Source organism: Ranitomeya variabilis, chromosome 6 (assembly GCF_051348905.1).
Source record: "Ranitomeya variabilis isolate aRanVar5 chromosome 6, aRanVar5.hap1, whole genome shotgun sequence".
Lineage (NCBI taxonomy): Eukaryota > Metazoa > Chordata > Amphibia > Anura > Dendrobatidae > Ranitomeya > Ranitomeya variabilis.
Genome location: NC_135237.1, coordinates 91,482,005 through 91,504,237, shown reverse-complemented (window position 1 = coordinate 91,504,237; position 22,233 = coordinate 91,482,005). Strand labels below are relative to the sequence as shown.

General features: G+C 41.6%; 1 protein-coding gene across 1 annotated transcript in view; it reads left to right on the top strand.

Moving 5' to 3' along the window:
* OSBPL3 (oxysterol binding protein like 3) overlaps positions 1-22,233 on the top strand; it is a 172,776-nt gene that overhangs the window by 120,333 nt on the left and 30,210 nt on the right. The window contains exons 7-14 of the mRNA XM_077268789.1: positions 779-946; positions 3,595-3,721; positions 5,574-5,677; positions 9,705-9,800; positions 11,395-11,548; positions 13,556-13,680; positions 16,617-16,751; positions 21,758-21,851. Of these exons, the coding sequence (XP_077124904.1) occupies positions 779-946; positions 3,595-3,721; positions 5,574-5,677; positions 9,705-9,800; positions 11,395-11,548; positions 13,556-13,680; positions 16,617-16,751; positions 21,758-21,851 (1,003 nt within the window). The remainder of the gene's footprint in view (positions 1-778; positions 947-3,594; positions 3,722-5,573; positions 5,678-9,704; positions 9,801-11,394; positions 11,549-13,555; positions 13,681-16,616; positions 16,752-21,757; positions 21,852-22,233) is intronic.

Here is a 22,233-nt window from a genome sequence, read left to right as displayed (position 1 = left end):
CAGGGTTGTGTTCGGGAGCTCGAACATATTATCAGAGCACGCCCAAGATACTCGAATAACACCTGAGCATGCTTGGTTAACACGTTATCCGAGCACATTCACTCATCACTGGTAGAGACATAAAAGGCTAAAATCTGGAAAAAGAAAAGTTAACAAGCCGGTTATGTTGTTTCCATTATTATTGTCAGATGGCTTGTTAAGCTATTTTTGCAAGAAAGCTGGATGGCAGAAAATATGGCAGCTGTTAGAACTCTTAACGTGTAACTGTTGTAAGAGAACTTGTGGCAGAATGTCTGTCTGCCTCCCACCTCCTCCCCTATCTCAGGAATTGGAAAATGTCTCCGCTGAAGACATATTCTACCTGTCAGTAGTGAGCATTGAAAATTTAAAGGGCAGAGAAAAAAAAGCAGATTTCACTAATAAGAAATATTATAAAGTTTCTAATTTTCATGTGCACTGTGATTTAAGAAAAAAATTAACAATTTAATTTTTTTAAATATGTCACTACTAGTGATGAGCGAACATGCTGATTTAACGTTTTCTCTGAGCGTGCTCGGGTGTTATCCGAGTATCTTGGGCGTGCTCGGATAATATGCTTGAGTCCCCGTGACTGCCCGATACGCGGCTGTTAGACAGCAGCAAAACAAGCCGCCGTGGGGACTCGAACATATTATCCAAGCACGCCCCAGATACTCGGACAACATGTGATTCCAGCACGTTCACTCATCACTAGTCACTGCTTTGCTTTTAGTAACAATTTCTCTGTGGTTTACTACAGGTGAAACCTCCGGAGGTCTTTGAGGACTGGGTACTGAAGCTCCGTGACCACCGTCTTTATCGTCAGAATGAAATTTCTGTGTTTCCCCATGATATAAATGCCCCATTTTACCCACTTCTCTCAACCACAGAATCTGCTTCCAGTTTTGACCCCGTCTCCAGTCCACAGGTGTGTGAATATAAGGATGTGGTCTGTCCCGCCCATGAGCAGTAATATTAGTACTATACAGTGCCAAGTAGAACTTCCTGCTAAGCCTTTCTAGAATATAAAGGGTTGTTTGGGCCTCAATATGTTTTTAGTGCTGTTGCCAAGAAGTTATTTTTCTAATTTATTTTTTATTAGAAATATGCCACTTCTCTGCCCTCCTCCGCTCGTCACATGTAAACCCTGCAGTGATGGCTTTGTTGTCCCTTGTCCGTTCCTCTGCACATTGTGTGAAGAACCTCTCTGGACAGTGGACGTGTGGCCTCATCACATCACCGCTTCATCCAATAGATGTTCATAGTACGGCCACATCATGAGGTCCCGTCGGCTGCCGCACAGAGCTCTTCTCCTTGCAATGTACACAGAAAGTGATTGGGCATAATGCAGAATGTGCTATGGCTACCATGTGTACACCCAACAATGGAAACCAGGAGGGATTAAAGTTTGGAAGTTTACTACAGTGCATAAAAGTGATACACCTCTGTAGCCATCCTTGGATGAGGCTAGAATAACTTCATCGATGTGGCGGCCACAGGAATGGGGTCTGCAAAACCTGACGAGTCCAACTATTTCCATATCTCCCTTTTAATCGAATAGGATTTACCAAAATGAAGTAGTTCACTGTGCCACGCTGTTTCCATAACTCTTATTCATGCCCATGCAAATTATGCCAACAATGTAATTCAGCTGTCTCCATTGCCCCATCTCAGGGTCCGCACATGGACGCAGTTACTCTAGTCTTATCCATCAATAAGCTGAGATGGGAGAAACCCTTTATTTATTGGGGAATGGTTTAGCTGTGCATTGGTATCCGTTCAGTTGTGTATTTTTAGCCGTTCAGTTGTGCATTTTTAGCTGTTCAGTTGTGCATATTTAGCTACGGTATTTTAGTTATGCATTTTTATCTGTTTTATTTATGCATTTCTGGCTATTTAGTTATGCATTTTTGGCTATTTAATTATGCATTTTTGGCTATATAGTTGTGCATTTTTAGCTGTTCTTTTTCTATTTGACTCCTTGTCCTATAGTTTGACATTTTCATTACACTGTGTCACTTTCTCTTGCCTTCTGCTTGTCAGGTACATGTCCTAGCGGAGTAAATGTCAGATGTTTGCTGCTGCCCCAGCTTTATAAGGAACACTCTCTACTTGCTCTGTACCATATGTTTTATCAGATGGGCTTCACATGGCCTCCCAATAAGCGATTTAGAAATGTACAAGATGTAGAACAGCGGACCCCAATCTTTTATATCCCGTGAGCCACATATATATAATTTTCATTGTTGGTCTGTGCCATATTCAAGGCCAAAAAGTTCACCTGCAAACACAGAGAAACGCGGAGATTTAATTTTTGAAAGAATAATTTCAGTTTGAAATATAACAAACAAAATGGCATGAGATCGATTAAATTGGCTCTGGAGATAGACTATATCTATGGATATTATATTGTAGCAAGGGTGTATGGGCAGAACTGTGGCATGTAATGGTGGTCCCATTGTGGGGCATTGCGTGCCACAAATGGCTACTAAACCAATTTTTGGCAACTTCAGGTTTGGTAATGGAGGGTTTTTATTTTTATGATTGTTTTGTCACTGTTGTGGTAATGTTTTGTCCTTAGGGATGTCATAGATACAAAATAGATATCAACAGCTGACCATAGCAGGATCAACACATAACCATTCTATTTAGTCCTATGGGGTTCAAACTGGACATTCCTTTTTAAGTTGACCTGTCCCTTGCGAAAAAAAAAATGTAATTTATTTTTCAGTAATGTACATGCCGCTGTCCTCCTGAATCTGGCATTGTTGCTTCAGTTTTTTGTTCCTGTGCTTCTCCATTCCTGAGAAATGGCCCCTTTTTGGGCCATAACCACTTGGCTAAAAAAGGCTACATTTAGAAATCGGGATGAGAGGGATATATCTTGAACAGAAAGGCGCGGGAAAAGAAAATGGCAGGTTGAGCGAAAAAAAGCAAATATTTTTGGCAAGTGACAGGTCCACTTTAAGTAATCCTATTGTTGCTAAAAGATAAAGTAATGGATTGGATATGCATTAAAGGAAAACTGTCACCAGGATTTTGCCACCTAATCTGACAGCACCTTGATGTAGAAGCAGAGACCCTAAATCCAGTGATGTGTCACTTACTTGGCTACTTAGTGTAGTTTTTATAAAATTACTTTTATCGGCAGGAGGTTACCACTAGAGGACTAGTAAACCTGCCAGGTAGTCCAACCACGCCCTCACTTCTGAATAGCAGCTTTCTGCCTATGCACAGTGTATACAGAAAGCTGCCAATAAGTGATGTGGGTGGAGTTATACAGAGCTCAGCATTCAGAGAACTGCTAGATGTGCAGAAGATAAAGCAGATTTCAATCCAAATGGCAGCAACCAGTAAAGTAAGAAACATTGCTAGAATCAGGGTCTCTGCTCCTACGTCATTCTGCTCTCAGATTATATGGCAAAAACGTGTTGATAAATTCCCTATAATGAATTATAACTCATGACCTGTTTTATTATTTAGCGGTCTTAAATGTATAAAGTGGTCTAACATATATTGGGAATATCCTGATAATTAAGCGTTCATTAATATGTGATTTCTTGCTTACTATCCCAGGAAATTCAATTCACCAGGCAGAATTCACTGAAGCTGGCAGGGGGCCTAAGCTTTTCCTGTTTAAATAATGAAAGCAAAGTTCCAGCCTGGCTCCAGTCTAATGATGATATGGATAAATGTGCTAAAGGTACCGAAATACATTGCAGAAAGTTGTGGCGCCATCGCAAGAAAGCACGATAAATAATTAATCTGATTTATAATGCTGCGGTTATTATTCACGTGCTTGGCTTTTGTATTTAGAAGCTGCCTGGGCAGCACTTCTCCTCCCTTCATTGTATTACAGTTTAGTATTGTATAACAGATGGAGCAGAATAGATTGCGGAGAGCGTGACGCCATGGCATTTATGTCTTTGGACTTTAATATTCAGGCAGTGGCTTTGAATGTCCTTAATGAATCAGAAGTTGAAAAATAATCATCTTTGGACATGATGTTCTGTTTCACTGAATCCTGCTCCATCTGTAAGGCTGATTTATTGCCACTGTCACCGTGTAAGACCGCCGTCCTATCCACTATAGAAATAAATCCGTTCTCCATATAGAAATATTGACTTGGATTTCACGTGAAATAACAATGGAAACCTAATGTCTTCCATTTTTTTCATCCGTTTTCCTACAAATCCCCATAGACTTGTATGGCCAACTGTGATCTGCAGAAATGTATGAAAATACGACAAGCACTGAATTTACTGGAATAGACACACGGGTCTTATATAACAATGGATGCGTGAATAGTTCCAATAAATTCCATGGGTTTGCCCATGGATGAGAAAAACTGACGTGTGAATGTAGCCTAAGGATATGTTCACACGCAGCAGATTTTTCTACATCAAATACCAGAGTGTTGGCAGGAAATACTGTGTAAAAATACATGCAGTTTTGGTGTGTATTTGAAGCGTTTTGATTTGCGTTTCCCCCCCCCCCCCCCCCATTAATTGGAATGGGTGAAAAATTCTGAAAGAATTGGCTGGCTGTGGATTCCACAAAACGCTCACCGATTAAAAAAAAAATAAACGTAGGAAATAAAAACACAGCTTGTGAATAGATTTTAGAAACCTCATTTGCTTTACGGATAGTGTAAAACAACATTTTTTTTCTGCACCCCCCAAAAAAAAGCGAGCAAAAAAATTCTGCAAAAACGTCACATGTGAACATCCCCAATCCAGTGAGTGCATGTTTAGTCTGTGCACCAGACAGATAACACCCGGACCTGAGTTTTCCCTGCTGAGGTTAGATGACACCTATCATGGAGGCCCTGCATGCACTAGTTTATGTCGCTTGCATGTTGTTTGTACTAATTTCCATGTTTTTTTTTCTATGAAGAATGGCCAATTAGACTTCCCATTCATCTGGTGGCCTTAAAGGGTTTGTCTAGTTCAGCAGTAATAATGACCTATACTTAGTGGCCACTTCTAGGTATGGTCTATTCTGCAGTACCCAACAATGGCTGCTACACATCCGGCCACCGCTGAATGATGGGGTGCTGAATGTTGGACCCCCACCCTTCTGATATTGATCCAGAGGATAATGACGATCACCTGACAAGACAGCCCCTTTAAGGGGAGCCAGTTCCTCTCTAGACCTTCAGAAATATCTAGAATTAATAACTGAGGAACCCAGGAAAGCAGAGTCCAAAATAAGCTCCAGAATTGGTATTTCAAGACGAATCCAAAACGCATTAGGAGAGCAAACGCCCACTATGAAAAGGTTGCCCTCCTAAATCACTCACGAGATCTGGCCCATTTTGGCAAGAAATATATGTGTGTGAATGTGTCCAAACCTTATGGTTGGGTGAGATTTTACTTTTAGTCATTTTGGTTTTTATCAAAGCTTCTCAGTGAGCGATGTTTGTGCATCATGTTTTTTGGCCAGGGATACATATCTCCGCAAGTGAGCAATTGAAGGTTTCAGGGCTGTTGGGTTCAGCATTAAATAACTTGGCAGGATAGTATTTCACAGCAGTGCTGTTCTTTGCTCCGCAGACCTTTCACAGTGTCACAGCTATCTGGTGGAAATGAGTCAACTTCTTCAAAATATGGATGTTCTTCATAGGACATATTCTGCACCTGCAATAAATGCCATCCAGGTATCATGAGAACCTTTTCAGATACGTTACTTGCATTTTTAACCATTAAAATGTTACTTCCTATTTTTATACAAGCTTAATACTTTGTATTTTTGTTAATATCTATTGTTAGAGATCATCTGCATTTGTATGCTCCTCTTTTACCTCTCCTGGAAATGTAAGAATACATTGTTAATTAGGTGTTAATATGGGGATATATGATTTTTGCCAAAACATGTCAGGAGAGCAGATGGGCACATATTCTGCCATAATTACACAAAAAATAGCATTGTTCAGTAGCCTGTTCCACATTTTTGTGGCATATTTTAGAACCTTAAGACTCCAATACACATTAGTTGGCTTTTATGATCATCGTTTGGCCAACAACTATGTTCCCAACTACTCCGTACATAGGAACACTCATTTCTTCTGAATATTCTTGTGCTCTCCATGAGAGGTGTCTGACGGCGGCTTAGATCCAGGGTGAACAAAAGGATCGGCCATTTTAATCTGTCGGGTTACTCTGGAGCCCCCATACACATTACATTGACCGCCAATCCCACCAATATTGACCGTTTCGGCTAACGTGTGTACAACCCTGCCTACAGTGGACAACCATCTAATGCGTTTATTAATGTCAAGAATTGTCCAAATATGAAAAAAATCATAATAATAAGTAAAAAGTTTGCGTTGCTGATTGTCTACATACCTAGTAAGTTTGTTCTGCATCAATAAGCAGCATAAAATCCGTCCGTATACATCAGACGGCTGTTGGCTGGATGATGCTTTGCTCAATCGTTCAGCCAACAACCATCTTGGCCGGCTCGTAGAGTAGCGTTGCTCAGCTGCCAATAGACCTCTTTTCTGGCAACTTGTCGCCGGGTGAACAATACAATCAGCTAACCTAAATAATCATTGCCCAATCAGTTGGCCGGGGCCACTGTACATAGTAGAGTGTTGGCCTGTCGATTATTGGCGCGTTGATATTTTGGGTGTATGGCCACCGCTCGACTCACAACACTTTGACATACTGTCAGGGCCGGCGTCAACACCCGGCCTAGCCGGGCAAGTGCCGGGGCCCTGACGAGACAGGGGGGCCCACTCACACAGTCATAGAGCCATCTGGCTGCTTTAACCCTTTCTACCCTTTCAATTTGCGCTGGCACAAGCATCTTCTCACTGTCAGTGCAGGGCCAGGCACACATAGGGGTTAATTAAGGACACAGCCAGCGTGACATTGTGGGCGGAGAGTTCTCCTGCTCTGAAATGTGTGCACTGCTGAACTTATCAAGGAGACGGAGCTCCTACCAGCACCTGAGTGAGTGCAATGCTATATCGCTGTATGTTCTGACAGTCTGGGACTGGGTGACCTGGGGCGGCCATGGGCTGGGCGGCTGCAGCTGATATATATATATATACTACAGCAGCCGCCCAGCCCAGGCCCCCAGCACAGCCTGTATAGATACAGTGTATATAATATATATATACAGGACAGGTGCTGGGGGCCTGGGCTGGGCGGCTGTTGAAGTATATACACTGCACAGTACCACTCCCCTGTATATATACACTGCATAGCACCACTCCTCCTGTATATATACACCGCACAGTACCTCTCCCCTGTATATATACACTGCACAGTACATCTCCCCTGTATATATACACTGCACAGTACCACTCCTCCTGTATATATACACTGCATAGCACCACTCCTCCTGTATATATACACTGCACAGTACATCTCCCCTGTATATATACACTGCACAGTACCACTCCTCCTGTATATATACACTGCACAGTACCGCTCCTCCTGTCCTGTATATATACACTGCACAGTACCACTCCTCCTGTCCTGTATATATACACTGCACAGTACCACTCCTCCTGTCCTGTATATATACACTGCACAGTACCACTCCTCCTGTCCTGTATATATACACTGCACAGTACCACTCCTCCTGTACTGTATATATACACTGCACAGTACCACTCCTCCTGTATATATACACTGCACAGTACCACTCCTCCTGTATATATACACTGCACAGTACCACTCCTCCTGTATATATACACTGCACAGTACCACTCCTCCTGTATATATACACTGCACAGTACCACTCCTCCTGTATATATACACTGCACAGTACCACTCCTCCTGTATATATACACTGCACAGTACCACTCCTCCTGTATATATACACTGTACAGTACCGCTCCTCCTGTATATATACACCGCACAGTACCACTCCTCCTGTCCTGTATATATACACTGCACAGTACCACTCCTCCTGTATATATACACTGCATAGCACCACTCCTCCTGTATATATACACTGCACAGTACCACTCCTCCTGTCCTGTATATATACACTGCACAGTACCACTCCTCCTGTATATATACACTGCACAGTACCACTCCTCCTGTCCTGTATATATACACTGCACAGTACCACTCCTCCTGTATATATACACAGCACAGTACCACTCCTCCTGTATATATACACTGCACAGTACCACTCCTCCTGTATATATACACCGCACAGTACCGCTCCTCCTGTATATATACACAGCACAGTACCACTCATCCTGTCCTGTATATATACACTGCACAGTACCACTCCTCCTGTCCTGTATATATACACCGCACAGTACCACTCCTCCTGTATATATACACTGCACAGTACCACTCCTCCTGTATATATACACTGCACAGTACCACTCCTCCTGTATATATACACTGCACAGTACCACTCCTCCTGTATATATACACAGCACAGTACCACTCTTGTATATATACACCGCACAGTACATCTCCCCTGTATATATACACACTGCACAGTACCTCTCCCCTATATATATATATACCGCACAGTACCACTCCTGTATATATACACTGCACAGTACCATTCCTCCTGTCCTGTATATGTACACCGCACAGTACCTCTCCTCCTGTATATATACACTGCACAGTACCACTCCCCTCTATATATACACCGCACAGTACCTCTCCTCCTGTATATATACACTGCACAGTACCTCTCCCCTGTATATATACACTGTACAGTACCGCTCCTCCTGTATATATACACCGCACAGTACCGCTCCTCCTGTATATATACACTGTACAGTACCTCTCCCCTGTATATATACACTGCACAGTACCACTCCTCCTGTATATATACACTGCACAGTACCTCTCCCCTGTATATATACACTGCACAGTACCACTCCTCCTGTATATATACACTGCACAGTACCACTCCTCCTGTATATATACACTGCAGAATTTACAATAGCTATCACTCATGTAAGAAGTGAAATCTGGCATTGTACTATACCTATATTTCTCCGCTGTATCTGGGCATCATGAATCGTGGTATATTTTAAAGGGGGGGGGGGGCCCACTGAGACTCTTTCGCCCGGGGCCCTCAAAAACCTGGAGCCGGCCCTGCATACTGTCATGTGTTAGACCCCAGGGAGCTCGCATTCAGGAGATCCAGGCTCTCATATGCAGGGAACATATGCACGCCTGTAATCAAGAAAACGAACATAAGGAAATATTAGGGAAATGTTTTCATCTGTTTGTTATGCCAACATCCAATTTGACTTTTGATTAAAATAAATAATAATAATAAATCCCTACTTTCTACTGCATTGCTTTTAACATGTAGAACAATGCATTTTTTGAACACTAAAATATCCTACTGCTTTATGTCTGCAGGTCTGAGGCACATCAATATCTAAGTATATAAAAATGCAAACGTTTATCGAACCTTTTATCAAACTATCAGATAGGCGGTTTCAGTGGGTGGTGAAGATCCCATTTCCAGGATCTGTTAAATGCAGAGTTGACCATGCAGAGTCCATACAGATCCCGCTAATGTCTCACTGCTCGGCGTCCTCTACAGCCACAATACCGTTTATGGCTCTTATTTAGCTGTGTACGCTGAGGCTTTGGCTTGTGGTTTTGTATGTTTGTGTAGCTACCGCTCAGTAAATGATAGATTTCCTGGAAACCATTCTGATATCTGCTCTTAATGTCTTGGGGAAGGTTGGTGCTCTCGAAAGTCCCAAGAAAGAGAAAGGAATACACAGGAAGAAGTGGAGGACAAAAGGCAATAACAAAGATGCTAAAGGATCCTTACAGGTAGCAGTATATGTTCCCCTCCTTGGTTTATTGATTGTTATGAAAACTAACAAATAATCATTGATCTCTGTTGGCAGAATGTGTTTTTCTTACTATGGACCTTGAACTGGAGAATAATCAAAATATATGTCCTTGCTTTTATTGAAAATGGGATCCTGGTGTAATGGAAAGTTTTGTTCCCTCTTACCATTTTAGATATATTTTTCTCAGAATTTCTGCTTCACAAATCGATTTAGTGAGAAGATGTACAGTATAAACAGTCCATTTAATTTTTCTTAATGGTCCAATAAATATGGTGCCCGAATTATACCCTTTTGTTTCCTAGACCCTTCACTGATCGACAGGTAGAAAGTGCCCTGCAGTGAATGAAAAGTGACACAGCTCCGTACACTGTGTAGTGGCTGTGACCGGTACTGCAAGGCCTCTCCCATATCAGGACTGCCTATGCAGTAATATTTAACACCACTACTCCACATACAAGTACATTTTATGTAGCTTGAGCAGAATGTACACGCTCGGCATTACTTCTAGTGTTTGTGGCACTGTCAATGAGCTTGATTGGTACGGAGTGCCTGGGATCAGACCTGGACCCCGCTAGTCTGATGGTGATGACTTATCATAGATTGCAAAGTACCAGAAAACACCTTTTAGGACCCTAGAGAATCCTTAAAGTTTCCAGATAATATTACATTTCGACCCTTAAAGGGAATAAGTCAGCAGTTTCTTTCTATGTACGTAATCTGAAAGCAGCATGATGTAGGCACACATTGATTCCAGCGATGTGACACTTGCTGGGCTGTGTTTTGCTGTTTTAATAAAACCAATGTCTTATCAGAAGTAGATTATTATCAATAGAGGACTAGGTGTCTCCTGCCTCCTGGTCCAAACCTGCCCCCACCACTAATTAGCAGCTTTCTGTCAATACACAGTGTACACAGGAAGCAGCCAATCAGTGGTGTGGGCGGGGTTATACAGGACTCCGCATTCGAGCTCTGCTAGATCTGCAACTGCTGCACCCAGGAAACCAAGTGAAACATCAATGGAATCAGGGTCTCTGTCAGTATATCATGCTGCTGTCAAATTACATAGCAATGCCTGCTGACAGATTCCCTTTAAATAAAACACTGGTGGCTAATTCTGTGTGGCATCTGGTACTGGTATTTATCATCCATGTTAAGATAGGCATTGGGTGATTGCTTACTTTGCAGCACTTTAACATCTGCCTTGGTGTTTGCTTTTTAGAGATTCTCTTCCAATCCTGATTTTCCTACTTTACAGGCAGATAGAACTTGGGAGGCTAACAGCAGTGGAGACGCCGTGGGACGCAGCTCCCTGCTGTAGATGTAATGTTCAGCATGTAGCCATAACCCTTTCTGGCATCAGTGTAGAAATGCTACTTGTCCTCTCCCTATGCTCCTGTATATAAATCCATTCTTCCTGAGGTCAGGTTTTACGAACAGAATTAAATTGTTACATTAAAACAGAGGTAAAAGTAATATTTCTTCCATTTATCGCTTTGTACTTTCTGTCCAAGCAGACCTACAGTATAATCCATCAATGTGTAACGCTGGGTTTTAATTAATTTTTAATATAGGTGCCGCCAACCATTGCTGGGAATACAAGATTGCACGCTTCCAACCCAAACCTCTCCACCATAGATTATACCGAGGAGAAACAGTACTCCAGCGGATCGGACAGCTCCGAGTTCTCCAAGATGCAGGATGATTTGTGTCATATTGCACACAAAGGTGGGAGAAGTCCTAGTCACACTGAAACTATATAGTATGTAGTCATTGAATATATGAAATTGGACTTGCGTTATTGCTGTTTGCTGCACAAAATGGCCAAAGTAACTGACAGCACACTCTGCATGCATACTTACTCATAGATGGCTGTCAGTCACTGATAGGACCGCCCACTGGACCAAGGATCCAAGAAAGAACAGAGGGTTGAATGATTAAACCATAGGTTGTACTGAATGTTTAATCACAAATATATATATTTGTCTGCTCCGCTCCCCCTGCCCTATAACATGGGACGGCATTTTCATGATGTCGGGTTATTTTTTTAAATCTCCTTCTGATATGAAGATACTGACTCTTGTCATGTACTATTACTTATTAATTGATCGCATATGGCAGAGAGTTCACAGAAGGCCGCATGAACCATGCGAGAGGCCGGACTCTGAAATCCAAATTCAGGAATTTCACAGGTTGAATAATTCTGGTTTAACTGTCCGATTTTGATTTTTCCATTTTTGCTGTGCTATGATCGGGTGTCTCATACTTAGAGGTGAAGTATTTGTCTTTTTTCCCAAAAATACACATTATCGTCATGTGTATCAAAATGTAGACACACAGACATGCCCCGTGCCATTGAGTCGCTGCCAAACCACTGATCACTGCCATTTAATCTTGTATTTTTCCCTCTGAAGTTCACCTTGTCTTTGTAGACTCAAGACAGAACAACAATCCCTCTGACTTGTTTGTGCTCGTAACAGTGAAGTGCATGTCCTGGCTATGGACGCTGGCTGTAAATGCATCATACCGTGCCGGTTATCCTCTGTAGGCACATGTTATCCATGTTCTGTTCTCAAGTGTCCTTGTAAAAGAAAAGCTTGGAATTTTTTCAGTCCGCTTTAGCATTACTCGGTCACAGTTCAATTAAGGGGCAATGAGTCAGAACATTAAGTGTCTCCAGTGTAGAAGATGTGCCATTGTCAGTGGTACAGTCAGCATAGGAAATCTGATCAAGACATTAATTTTTTTAATGTGCAGTCTACTTATATTTATAGTATGGGATACATTTTTTTTTAAATGGACTGTGTAATATTTGTGACTTGTGCCATTTTTAAAGAAAACTTGTCTGCAGAAATGGTTAATCTGCAGGGAAGTAGTGATAAAATCCTGCCTGGCATTATTCTTAGAGCAGCAGCTGCAGAGAGGAAATTAACTTCTATCCTCCCTGAAGCTGCATCATCGGAGTGGTGCAGAGAGCAGTTAGGCTGCCGTCACACTATCAGTATTTGGTCAGTATTTTACATCAGTATTTGTAAGCCAAAACCAGGAGTGGAACAATTAGAGGAAAAGTATAACAGAAACATATGCACCACTTCTGCATTTATCACAGTCTCCTGATTTTGGCTACAAATACTGATGTAAAATACTGACCAAACACTGATAGTGTGACGGCAGCCTTATAGTCGCCACTCACTCCACAGTGGGTGCAGCGGTAATCACTCCCCAGTAGTGATGAGCCAGCCACTACCGGGAGGATAGAAGAACATTTTCTCCCAGTATCCGCTGTTCCAATAAGGCAGACAGGCAACATTTTAATGCAATTGACCTGCAGGTCAACCCTTTACCTGCAGATAAATTCCGTTTTTCAACATGACAGGTTCCCTTTAATCTCACTTGGTCCAAATACAAAAACAAAACAAAAAAAAACGGTAGCACAACTACCTGCAATTATCATTATGATCAAGCACAATTTTTTGGCACGTAGTTTTAGCATACATGTACAACAGCCATGACCCAGCATAAGAGAAAGCAATATGTACAGTAATACCTTGAGCTGAATTCATTGTTACATTTTCCATCCCGATAAATTTGGACGAATTTGTACCAATTTATTAATTTCTTCTGCGTGACCGTTGTGCGGCTCCCTATCCCGAGTGTTCCTCTGTGTATTTTTTTGTGTGGGTTCTCTCATGATGTAGATGATGTTAATAATATTCCCTTTCTTTTTCTCTGCAGCTTATTTCACTTTAAAGTCTGCTTATAGCAGCGTCTTCACTGAGCGAGAGAAACTTAAGCAGCTAATCGAGCAAGACTCTTCCCCAACCGCTCAGATCATGGGTCTGAAGAACGCCTTAGCAGCGGTAAGGGGCTGCAATTTGTGTCTGCGTCGCCACGACAGATTATTTTCTGCGCTCACATTTATATTGTTTGAGTCAACCTTTTGATTTGATTTACATGTCATCGTTTTGAGGGGGTTGCCTCATCCATTTTCAAAGGGGTTGTCCCTTCCATATCAATAGGATATGCTATAAATGTCCAATAAAGGAGCCTTGGTGTGCTCGGGAAACCTTGTTGCCGCTCAAATTATAGGCTATAGACTATACTCAAAAATAAAGTAGTTCCTTCATGGATAGTAGAAGTACCGATAACTTCCTCTGAGTGATCCCAATAATAATACTACACCATGTAAGTAATTTTCTATATTTCATGATCAGAAACCTAACCTCATTTATTATTTGCATTTTAAGCCTTTACCATTTGTGAGACTTTGAAGACTTTGAGTCTGTTCATGTGGATAATAAGAGCCCAGGCTTTATCATGTACAGAGCCAGCTTGTCATGTCCAATCAATCATTCATGAAGAGCCAGGTCCCATTGAGGGATGGCCTAAGGATTACTGTTATGTGAGATCCACCATCACTCTTATTATAAGGAAAAAAACCTAAAAGCATTTGGATTTCACGTCCTTGTGTCAGGAGACCAGAGTCCCCTCAGGTGAACGGCATAGAGGATAATGAATGATAATACAAAACTAGAAATAGTAGAGCGTAGTCATGACCTACATACCGCCTCTGTGAGTTCACTGCTTTCACGTATATATCGGAGTCTGCAATATTTAAGAGCACAAGCTATTTTATAACTATTTCTAGACTATTGATGATAGGGATCTGAAATAATGGATAATAATCATTTTTTATTTCTATAGCAAAAGGATTGGGGAGTGAACATAAGCAAATAAATCATCTGGGTAAATGTTATATACCATATATAATGACAAAAATCATAAATGTTTAATACCCAGAAACGGTAGATGCCATGGACCTGTAAAAAGACCGGTTGTCAATAGCATGCAACTTAAAGGGGAGGAGGAAGAAATCCAAACAACAACCTGAGGTCTATAGAGTTAAGATTGCTTTATTGTGGAAGGCAAGGAAACAGTGAAAACTGCGGACAGTCATCCAAAAAGATTAAAAAAAGGGGCACAGTGAACCATAAATGCCTAGATTTGTATAAGGTACTGGATATTACATACTAATTACATCAGCGGTAAATGTATCCAATAAATTTCACTTCAGAAGATGTAAATAATTAGATCAAATAATAAACAGTGCCGTAGCTGGTACCAAATGTAACCTATAAATATGCTGGAACGTACAAGACAAATGGCATGAATACATCACCTAAAGTACAGGCAAGTGCAGGCAAACAGAGGGTCCCCGTGCCCGCCCCAACGCGCGTTTCGGAACACCTTCGTCAAATAATGGATAATAATAATCTTTTTTTATTTCTATAGCACCAACATGTTCCGCAGCACTGTACTTTTTTGATGGGACTTGTACAGACAATAAAGACATTACAGAATAACAACTCGGGGGTGTCGATCTGAAAAGAAAAACAGCAATGCCCCTTCATTCTGAGCATTTTGAGCTTCCCACTAATATGCCATCACTTTTAAGGATTTACATGAGCTATATCATCAGCAAAGGAAACTGTAGTATTTTTTTAATTTATTACGTTTTCTGCTCCCCTCACTCTGTGTAGAGGAAATCCATTGCTAACGAACACTCTCACGATACCACCAGGAGTTTTTCCTGATTTTACTTTTACAACTACATAGAAGATGATCAATTTTCATCTGTTTTTTTTTTCCCACTGAAAATGCAGTGAAACTTTTTTTGAGAAGCCCTCTCAAAAGTTTGTGACAAATGGCATTCTAGGGGAATGGTCCTTTCAAAGAAGGCAGCTAAAATGCATATGATACAATGACATTGAAAAATATGGCCTAGTTCCAAGGAGGTTTTTAGTTGATCAATGTAGGTAATGTGATCTCATGGTGACCGCCTGAGAATTACAAGCCTTTCTGTTGTCTTAAGGGGGATCACCATCTTGGTCACCAGAACTGCCTACATAATGAAATTACATAGACTTACATAGACTAATGCTCTTGACTGGGAAGGGGGAGGGCAAAAACTGCCATCACAGGTAATGATGATGACTACACAGCTCCTGTCACATAATTATAATGTAAGATCACAGTTCAGTCTCCTGACTGTAAACTGACCACACCACTGAACTCACCACAGCAGGCATAGAGGGCACTAGCTACCCATGTCATGCTGTACTGATGTATTATGGGATTGATAGCAGAGAATTGAGGCTGAACTACTTGGGTGTTAGTACACCCTGTACTAAGAGAACTAAAGTGTGTGAGAGACTTTCATATTGTGGAAGCAGGGATGGGAAAAAACATTGCCGGACTGTGTTCCTATTATACCCATAAAAAATAAATGCTCAGGAGGATTGATCTTTGACTGAAATTTGTGATTTTTTTTTCTAGGTACCCAACAATTGATAGCCTGCTCTATAATTGTAGCCTGGCAGTCATGTGTTCATTTTGAGATTAAATGCAACGTTAGGCAGGAAGATAACACTGTGAATAATGGCCTAATCACACCTACACCCTAGTGAGAATATTATCTCATTGCGCAATTTTACTAGGCAAAAACACAAATTATAAAATCTGTCAGCAGCAGCAAGTTATGGTATTGGCTGTTTTCAAGTAGCACCAATGATTTTTTTATTTTTACTACACTCCAATTGGTAATGATGTATTATACAGGTTCTAGGTTAAATTGCCCAAATCCGTTTTTTAAATGACATGGCCATTGTTTGCAGACTAGCATTACATTCACTTGAATTTTCTACAAGTTCCACATCTGACAGACTGATATCCATAAGACAGGCAGTAACATGTCTAGAAATGAAACAATGATTTTTTTTTACCCTAAAACTATTAGGAGACGCCACGTGAAGAGAACAGGACCCTGGTGCATCAGATGTCTAATGAAAGCCGCCGGTCTATCACAGATTCCCTTACAGAGTTCTTTGATGCTCAGGAAGTTCTTCTGTCTTCGAGCTCATCTGAGAATGAGGTTGGTCTTTTATTTTTGGTCTCTATGATCATGTGATAGTATGGCTGGTCTTGGAATAGATTCTGAGAACATGTTATGTTTCTGCTGGTAGAGTATGGACCTTTGATTTGACAAATGTTTTTCAAACATTCATTCTCAAAAAGTAAAATGAACTCTCTGGATCCAAACAGTATATCAGCACACCATTGTGCTGTACACATGAAATGAAGAGGGATTTAAATACATGAACAAACGATAACAACAAGACCGTACCATAGAAATGTGCTTACCGAGTAGGAGACAAGAGGTCAATGCCCTGGAGGTCTTACTATCTATGAGAGTAAAGAAAGTAGGTTAAAGGGTTACCCCTCTCTCCCAAAGTTATTCCCTATCCAAAGGGTAAGGAAATGTTTGGTAAGAGCAGGGACTACCAGCAAACTCAATATTCGGGCTGTGGAACCACAACAACAGGGTACTGCGGCACCATCTTGAATGGAGAAGAGCGGCACATATTCAGCCTCCGTTCCACCTATTTATTATAGGGCTCCCAGAGATATCCGAATGCTATAGTCCGATTAATAACTTATCGAGCGTAAGATTAGCTTGCATACCTCTGCTTCATTCAGAAAAGGGCTTTTTGTGTGACTTTGTTGGGGTTCCAGAGTCCCAATCTCAGGAAATCTGTGGGTCCCAGTGGTCAGACCCCCATTAATCAGCAAGTTATCCCCCATCACATGGATAATGGAACACATGTTAGGGCATGTTAGGTTAGGCTATGGGTTGAACTAGATGGACTTACAGTCTTCCTTCAACCTTAATAACTATGTAACTTTTTTTTTTTTTTTTTTGGAGTGATAACCCTTTGAGGCTGCTTATATGTCTGTGCAGCTGAGACTTGGTTATTAGTGATGAGCGAAGGTACTCAGATAACATCTTATCCGAGCATATTCGGGTGTTATCTGAGCATCTGGGATTGCTCGTATATTATGTGTGTCCCTGCAGCTGCATGATTTGCTGCAGTTAGCCTTAACACGTGGGGGATTGCCTGTTTGTTATATAATCCCCACATGTGTTCAGTCTGTCTAACAGCCACAAATCATGCGGCTGCAGAAACTGGAACATAATATACGAACACGCCCAGATGCTCAGATAAGCATGGTGGGTGGGTTATTAGGTTGATGGGAGAAAGTCTAATGTGATGGTAGGAGTCAGAGTATGGGGTATGTGTGGAGTAATCTTGGAGATGATGGAAGGAGAAAATATGTGAAGAGCAGAGAAGTAGGGCCTGTGAGGACCAGAGATAATATATGTTAGGAAGTATTGAGAGACTAGGGTAGAGATGTATGAAGGAGACCTGTTCTAGACAGTCTTGTATGCCATTATTTTGCTGGGCAATTGGTAGCCACTGAAGGGTGGAGGCAGAAAGAACTAGCGTTATCAGAAGGATAGGAATGGTGAAGTACAAAAATTTTAGATGAAAGCCCAAAGAGAAGCGTATTGCTATAGTCTAGACATGAGATGCTGAAAAATTTCATTAACTCCAATTTTTAAAAGAGAGTGGATATAAGAAATGTATTTGGGCTGAAGATAGTTGTGTGTGGGAAGATGCACGATACCTGTCAAGCATGTTGGGTATTAGGAGATGTCACGTCATCTCTGCCTTTCTCGATGTGTAACTTAGGGGGAAGCAGGACTAACACTTTAAGGACTTGGATGTGTGGTTTGAAGGATTGAGGAAGTGGATATTTGAGAACACAAGTGGTAGGGGGAGAGTCTTACTCAATGATTGACCACTGTAGGATCACTTAAGGTACCTTCACACGAAACGACATTATAACGATATCGCTAGCAATCCGTGACGTTGCAGCGTCCTCGCTAGCGATATCGTTTCGTTTGACACGCAGCAGCGATCAGGATCCTGCTGTGATGTCGCTGGTCGCTGAATAAAGTCCAGAACTTTATTTGGTCGTCCGATCGCTGTGTATCGTTGTGTTTGAAAGCAAAAGCAACGATACCAGCGATATTTTACACTGGTAACCAGGGTAAACATCGGGTTACTAAGCGCAGGGCCGCGCTTAGTTACCCGATGTTTACCCTGGTTACTAGCGTAAAATGTAAAAAAAACAAACAGCACATACTCACATTGCGTCCCCTGCAGTCTGCTTCCTCCTCTGACTCAGCGCCGCAAAGTGAAAGTGAAAGCAGCACAGCGGTGACGTCACCGCTCTGCTCTCACTGTACGGCGCTCAGTCAGTCAGGAAGTGGACGCAGGGGGACGTGAATGTAAGTATGTGCTGTTTGTTTTTTTTAGATTTTACGCTGGTAACCAGGGTAAACATCGGGTTACTAAGCGCGGCCCTGCGCTTAGTAACCCGATGTTTACCCTGGTTACCAGGGGACCTCGGCATAGTTGATCGCTGGAGAGCGGTCTGTGTGACAGCTCTCCAGCGACCAAACAGCGACGCTGCAGCGATCGACATCGTTGTCGCTATCGCTGCAGCGTCGCTTCGTGTGAAGGTACCTTTACACTTGCCCTGTCTGTTGACAGCACGTAGGACGCCATGTTGATAATTTTTTCCCAACATTGTTGATTGAGAAGGACTTGGGCACGATTGTCAGTCGTCATGACCATTGCGAAAAAATATTTTGCCTTTATTAAAAAATGCCAAAGCTTGAATACTGTTTAGTGTAACATTTTCTCTCTTGGAGCACATAGAAAAAACTGTGATATGGTCATTTGGTCTTGGTTAAGGAGATGGGGTATGAAAATTTGCTGTGTAGAACGGATTCCTATATTGTTGTTTTTTTTATATGCCAAATATGTCACAATACTGTAGAAACGTTCACATTGTCAGTTGTGTTGTGTAGTTAGAACAGACTCTCCGCAGTCTGTTATTTTTCCTTTCCTGTCAATCCCATATTGTCCAGGCATCCTCTGTTGCTATGGTTACAGTGCGGAGAATTTTGGGAAGGTTTTACCTTTTATACATTTTGTAGTATTTTATTTCTTAGGCTATAAATATTTGTTGTCCTCCTTATAGTGCACAGAATTATGGTACTGCTTATACTTCATGGCCTCAATTGCTTAAAGGGAGCTGCCTGTTTCACCAAAGTTACAAAAATTAGCAGCACTTGCAAGTTACTTGCTAGGATACTTACAAGGGGCAATAAATCCTCATCATCATAGGTTAAATAAAGCATTTGGACAATCTTTAATGGCTAGAAAGGTCCTTTGCCATTAGGCAGATTAGTTTTTACCTCCTGGGACCAGTAACTATTAGCTAGCGGTAATCTGTGCAGAAATCTGGTAGTAAAGTGTTCATTTTCCCTGCAGCGCCACCACAGGAGGAAAGAAGAATTACACATTGGCTAGTAGTGTAATTCTAATAATTCCTTTATAAAGTACTTTTATGTGACAGTTTCTTCTACTTTTTTTTTTTAAATTAAACTGGGCACTCCCTTTAAGACCACATTCAGATGTCCATAATTTTTCCTCATATGTGAAAACATGGACCATTGTTGATCACTGGTTTGGATCTGATTTTCTTAATAGTTTTGTCAGTCCATCAGGTTTTACAGTGATTTTCACCAATGGAAAAATAAATAAATTGCAAAACTTCTAATATTCATGTTACTCACAGTCAGCAAACGGACTTCACACTGATGCTTTCTCTGTGCTGTCCATGATTTTCACACACCCATTGACTTGTATAGATAATTTTAATCAGTGACTCCGATCAAAAACGGATGTGCGACCGCAAAAAACATGACAGCCCCAGCAAACTATAATTGGTACCATATATTTCGGATTATAAGATGCACTTTTTTCCCCCAAAATAATGTACCATTGCTGCAGGCCGCAGGCTGGGATGAGGGGGTGTCTGGCGGCGCTGCGGGGGTTTCCGGCGGTGCTGCTGGGTCTCCGGTACTGCTGCGGGTGTCTCCATATCTGCGGGGGGCTCTGCCAACATTTTGTAAAAGGTCAGAGCCCCCGCAGTTCCATTGTTTCCTGTGCGGTGGACTCCGGGAAAATGGCCACCGGGGGCGGCGCATGCTCAGATGGAAATCTTGGCACCAAGATCTCGGGAGATGAGATCTCAGAGCTGACACTGTTTTGATAAATAAAGTGTACAAGACATCCCACCGAGACTAGGTGTACCCACCCAGGATGGGTCCTATCTCTAAAGTAAAACTTCTGTATGTGCCCGCAGGCCTCCATAGATGCGGGTAAAGCAGGACCCAGGTCACACTGTTCAGACACCTGCCCGTGTAAAGCTATAGAAACTAAATGCAAAGCCAAAAAAAGGCAGAACAATCCTTTATATGTAGAAATAAACTGAAGCAACACCAAAAAATGGGTATGTGTTCTGTCTGGGAAAAGCACAGAACATGTACATTACTCCTGAACGTCTGAATAAGGTGTAAGGGATATCCTACGGGGATAGTCCATAAATGCTTAAAGTGGGAGGAATACCTCTGGGGTGGCTCACCACTGATGCTGGTGGCCTAGTGCTAGGTTATATTACCAATGACCCATTTCTACAATTAGGGTCACCCCGCTAATATCCCTAGAACAATGTGACAGTACCGCCAGGAATGCATAGGGCCCATTTTTTTTCCTGTTTGCTTTCCTCTGCTGTTCAGCAAATTGCCATGTAGCGCCCCTACTGTATCTGATGATTTAAGTGATGTCATGTATTTGTAATTTTCAAGTTGTACATTTTGATTTGAATTTTTTTTTTCTTTAACAAACACCTGGTCTCTGCATGTGCTACATGGATTGCAGTATTCATGTGCTCAATAATTGCATTATATTGGTGAAACCAGGCGGTTCATAGCTAATGAATGAAGGGGAAATGGAAATGTTTTCCTCTCATATGGCCAGTGTCTGCATTATCAGATATACTTCAGCCTTTATCAGATATACTTCAGCGTTTATCAGATATACTTCAGCCTTTATCAGATATACTTCCGTCTTTGCTATCCATTGCACTCGGCCATTCCTATACGTGTTATTTGTTTCCCAGGTATCAGATGATGACTCGTATGTCAGTGATGTAAGTGATAACATATCAGAGGACAATCTAAGCAATGACTTGGACAATGAACGGCAGTCCCTAGGTATGTCGGTCTTGAGTTATATCATGAATTCTGCTATCTTTTTCCTAATAGTGGACTGTGTGTTTACTTCAATATATTTGATGGCTTATATTTTTTGTAAATAGTTAACTATAGCCAAATTATATGGCCCCCATGTCCACATCTTCCTTCAGTTATAGTATGAGATGTATCCTAGGATGGCCACCCTTAGGCTCCCTGCAACGCTGTCCTGAGATTTCCTGAGGTCTGACAAAACCCGTTAATCAATTAAAGGGAACCTGTCACCCTCCCAAGCGTTTGTAACTAAAAGAGCCACCTTGTGCAGCACTAATGCTGCATTCTGACAAGGTGGCTCTTTTAGTTATGCTCCTTGCACACACCGAAATAAACACTTATAAAATGT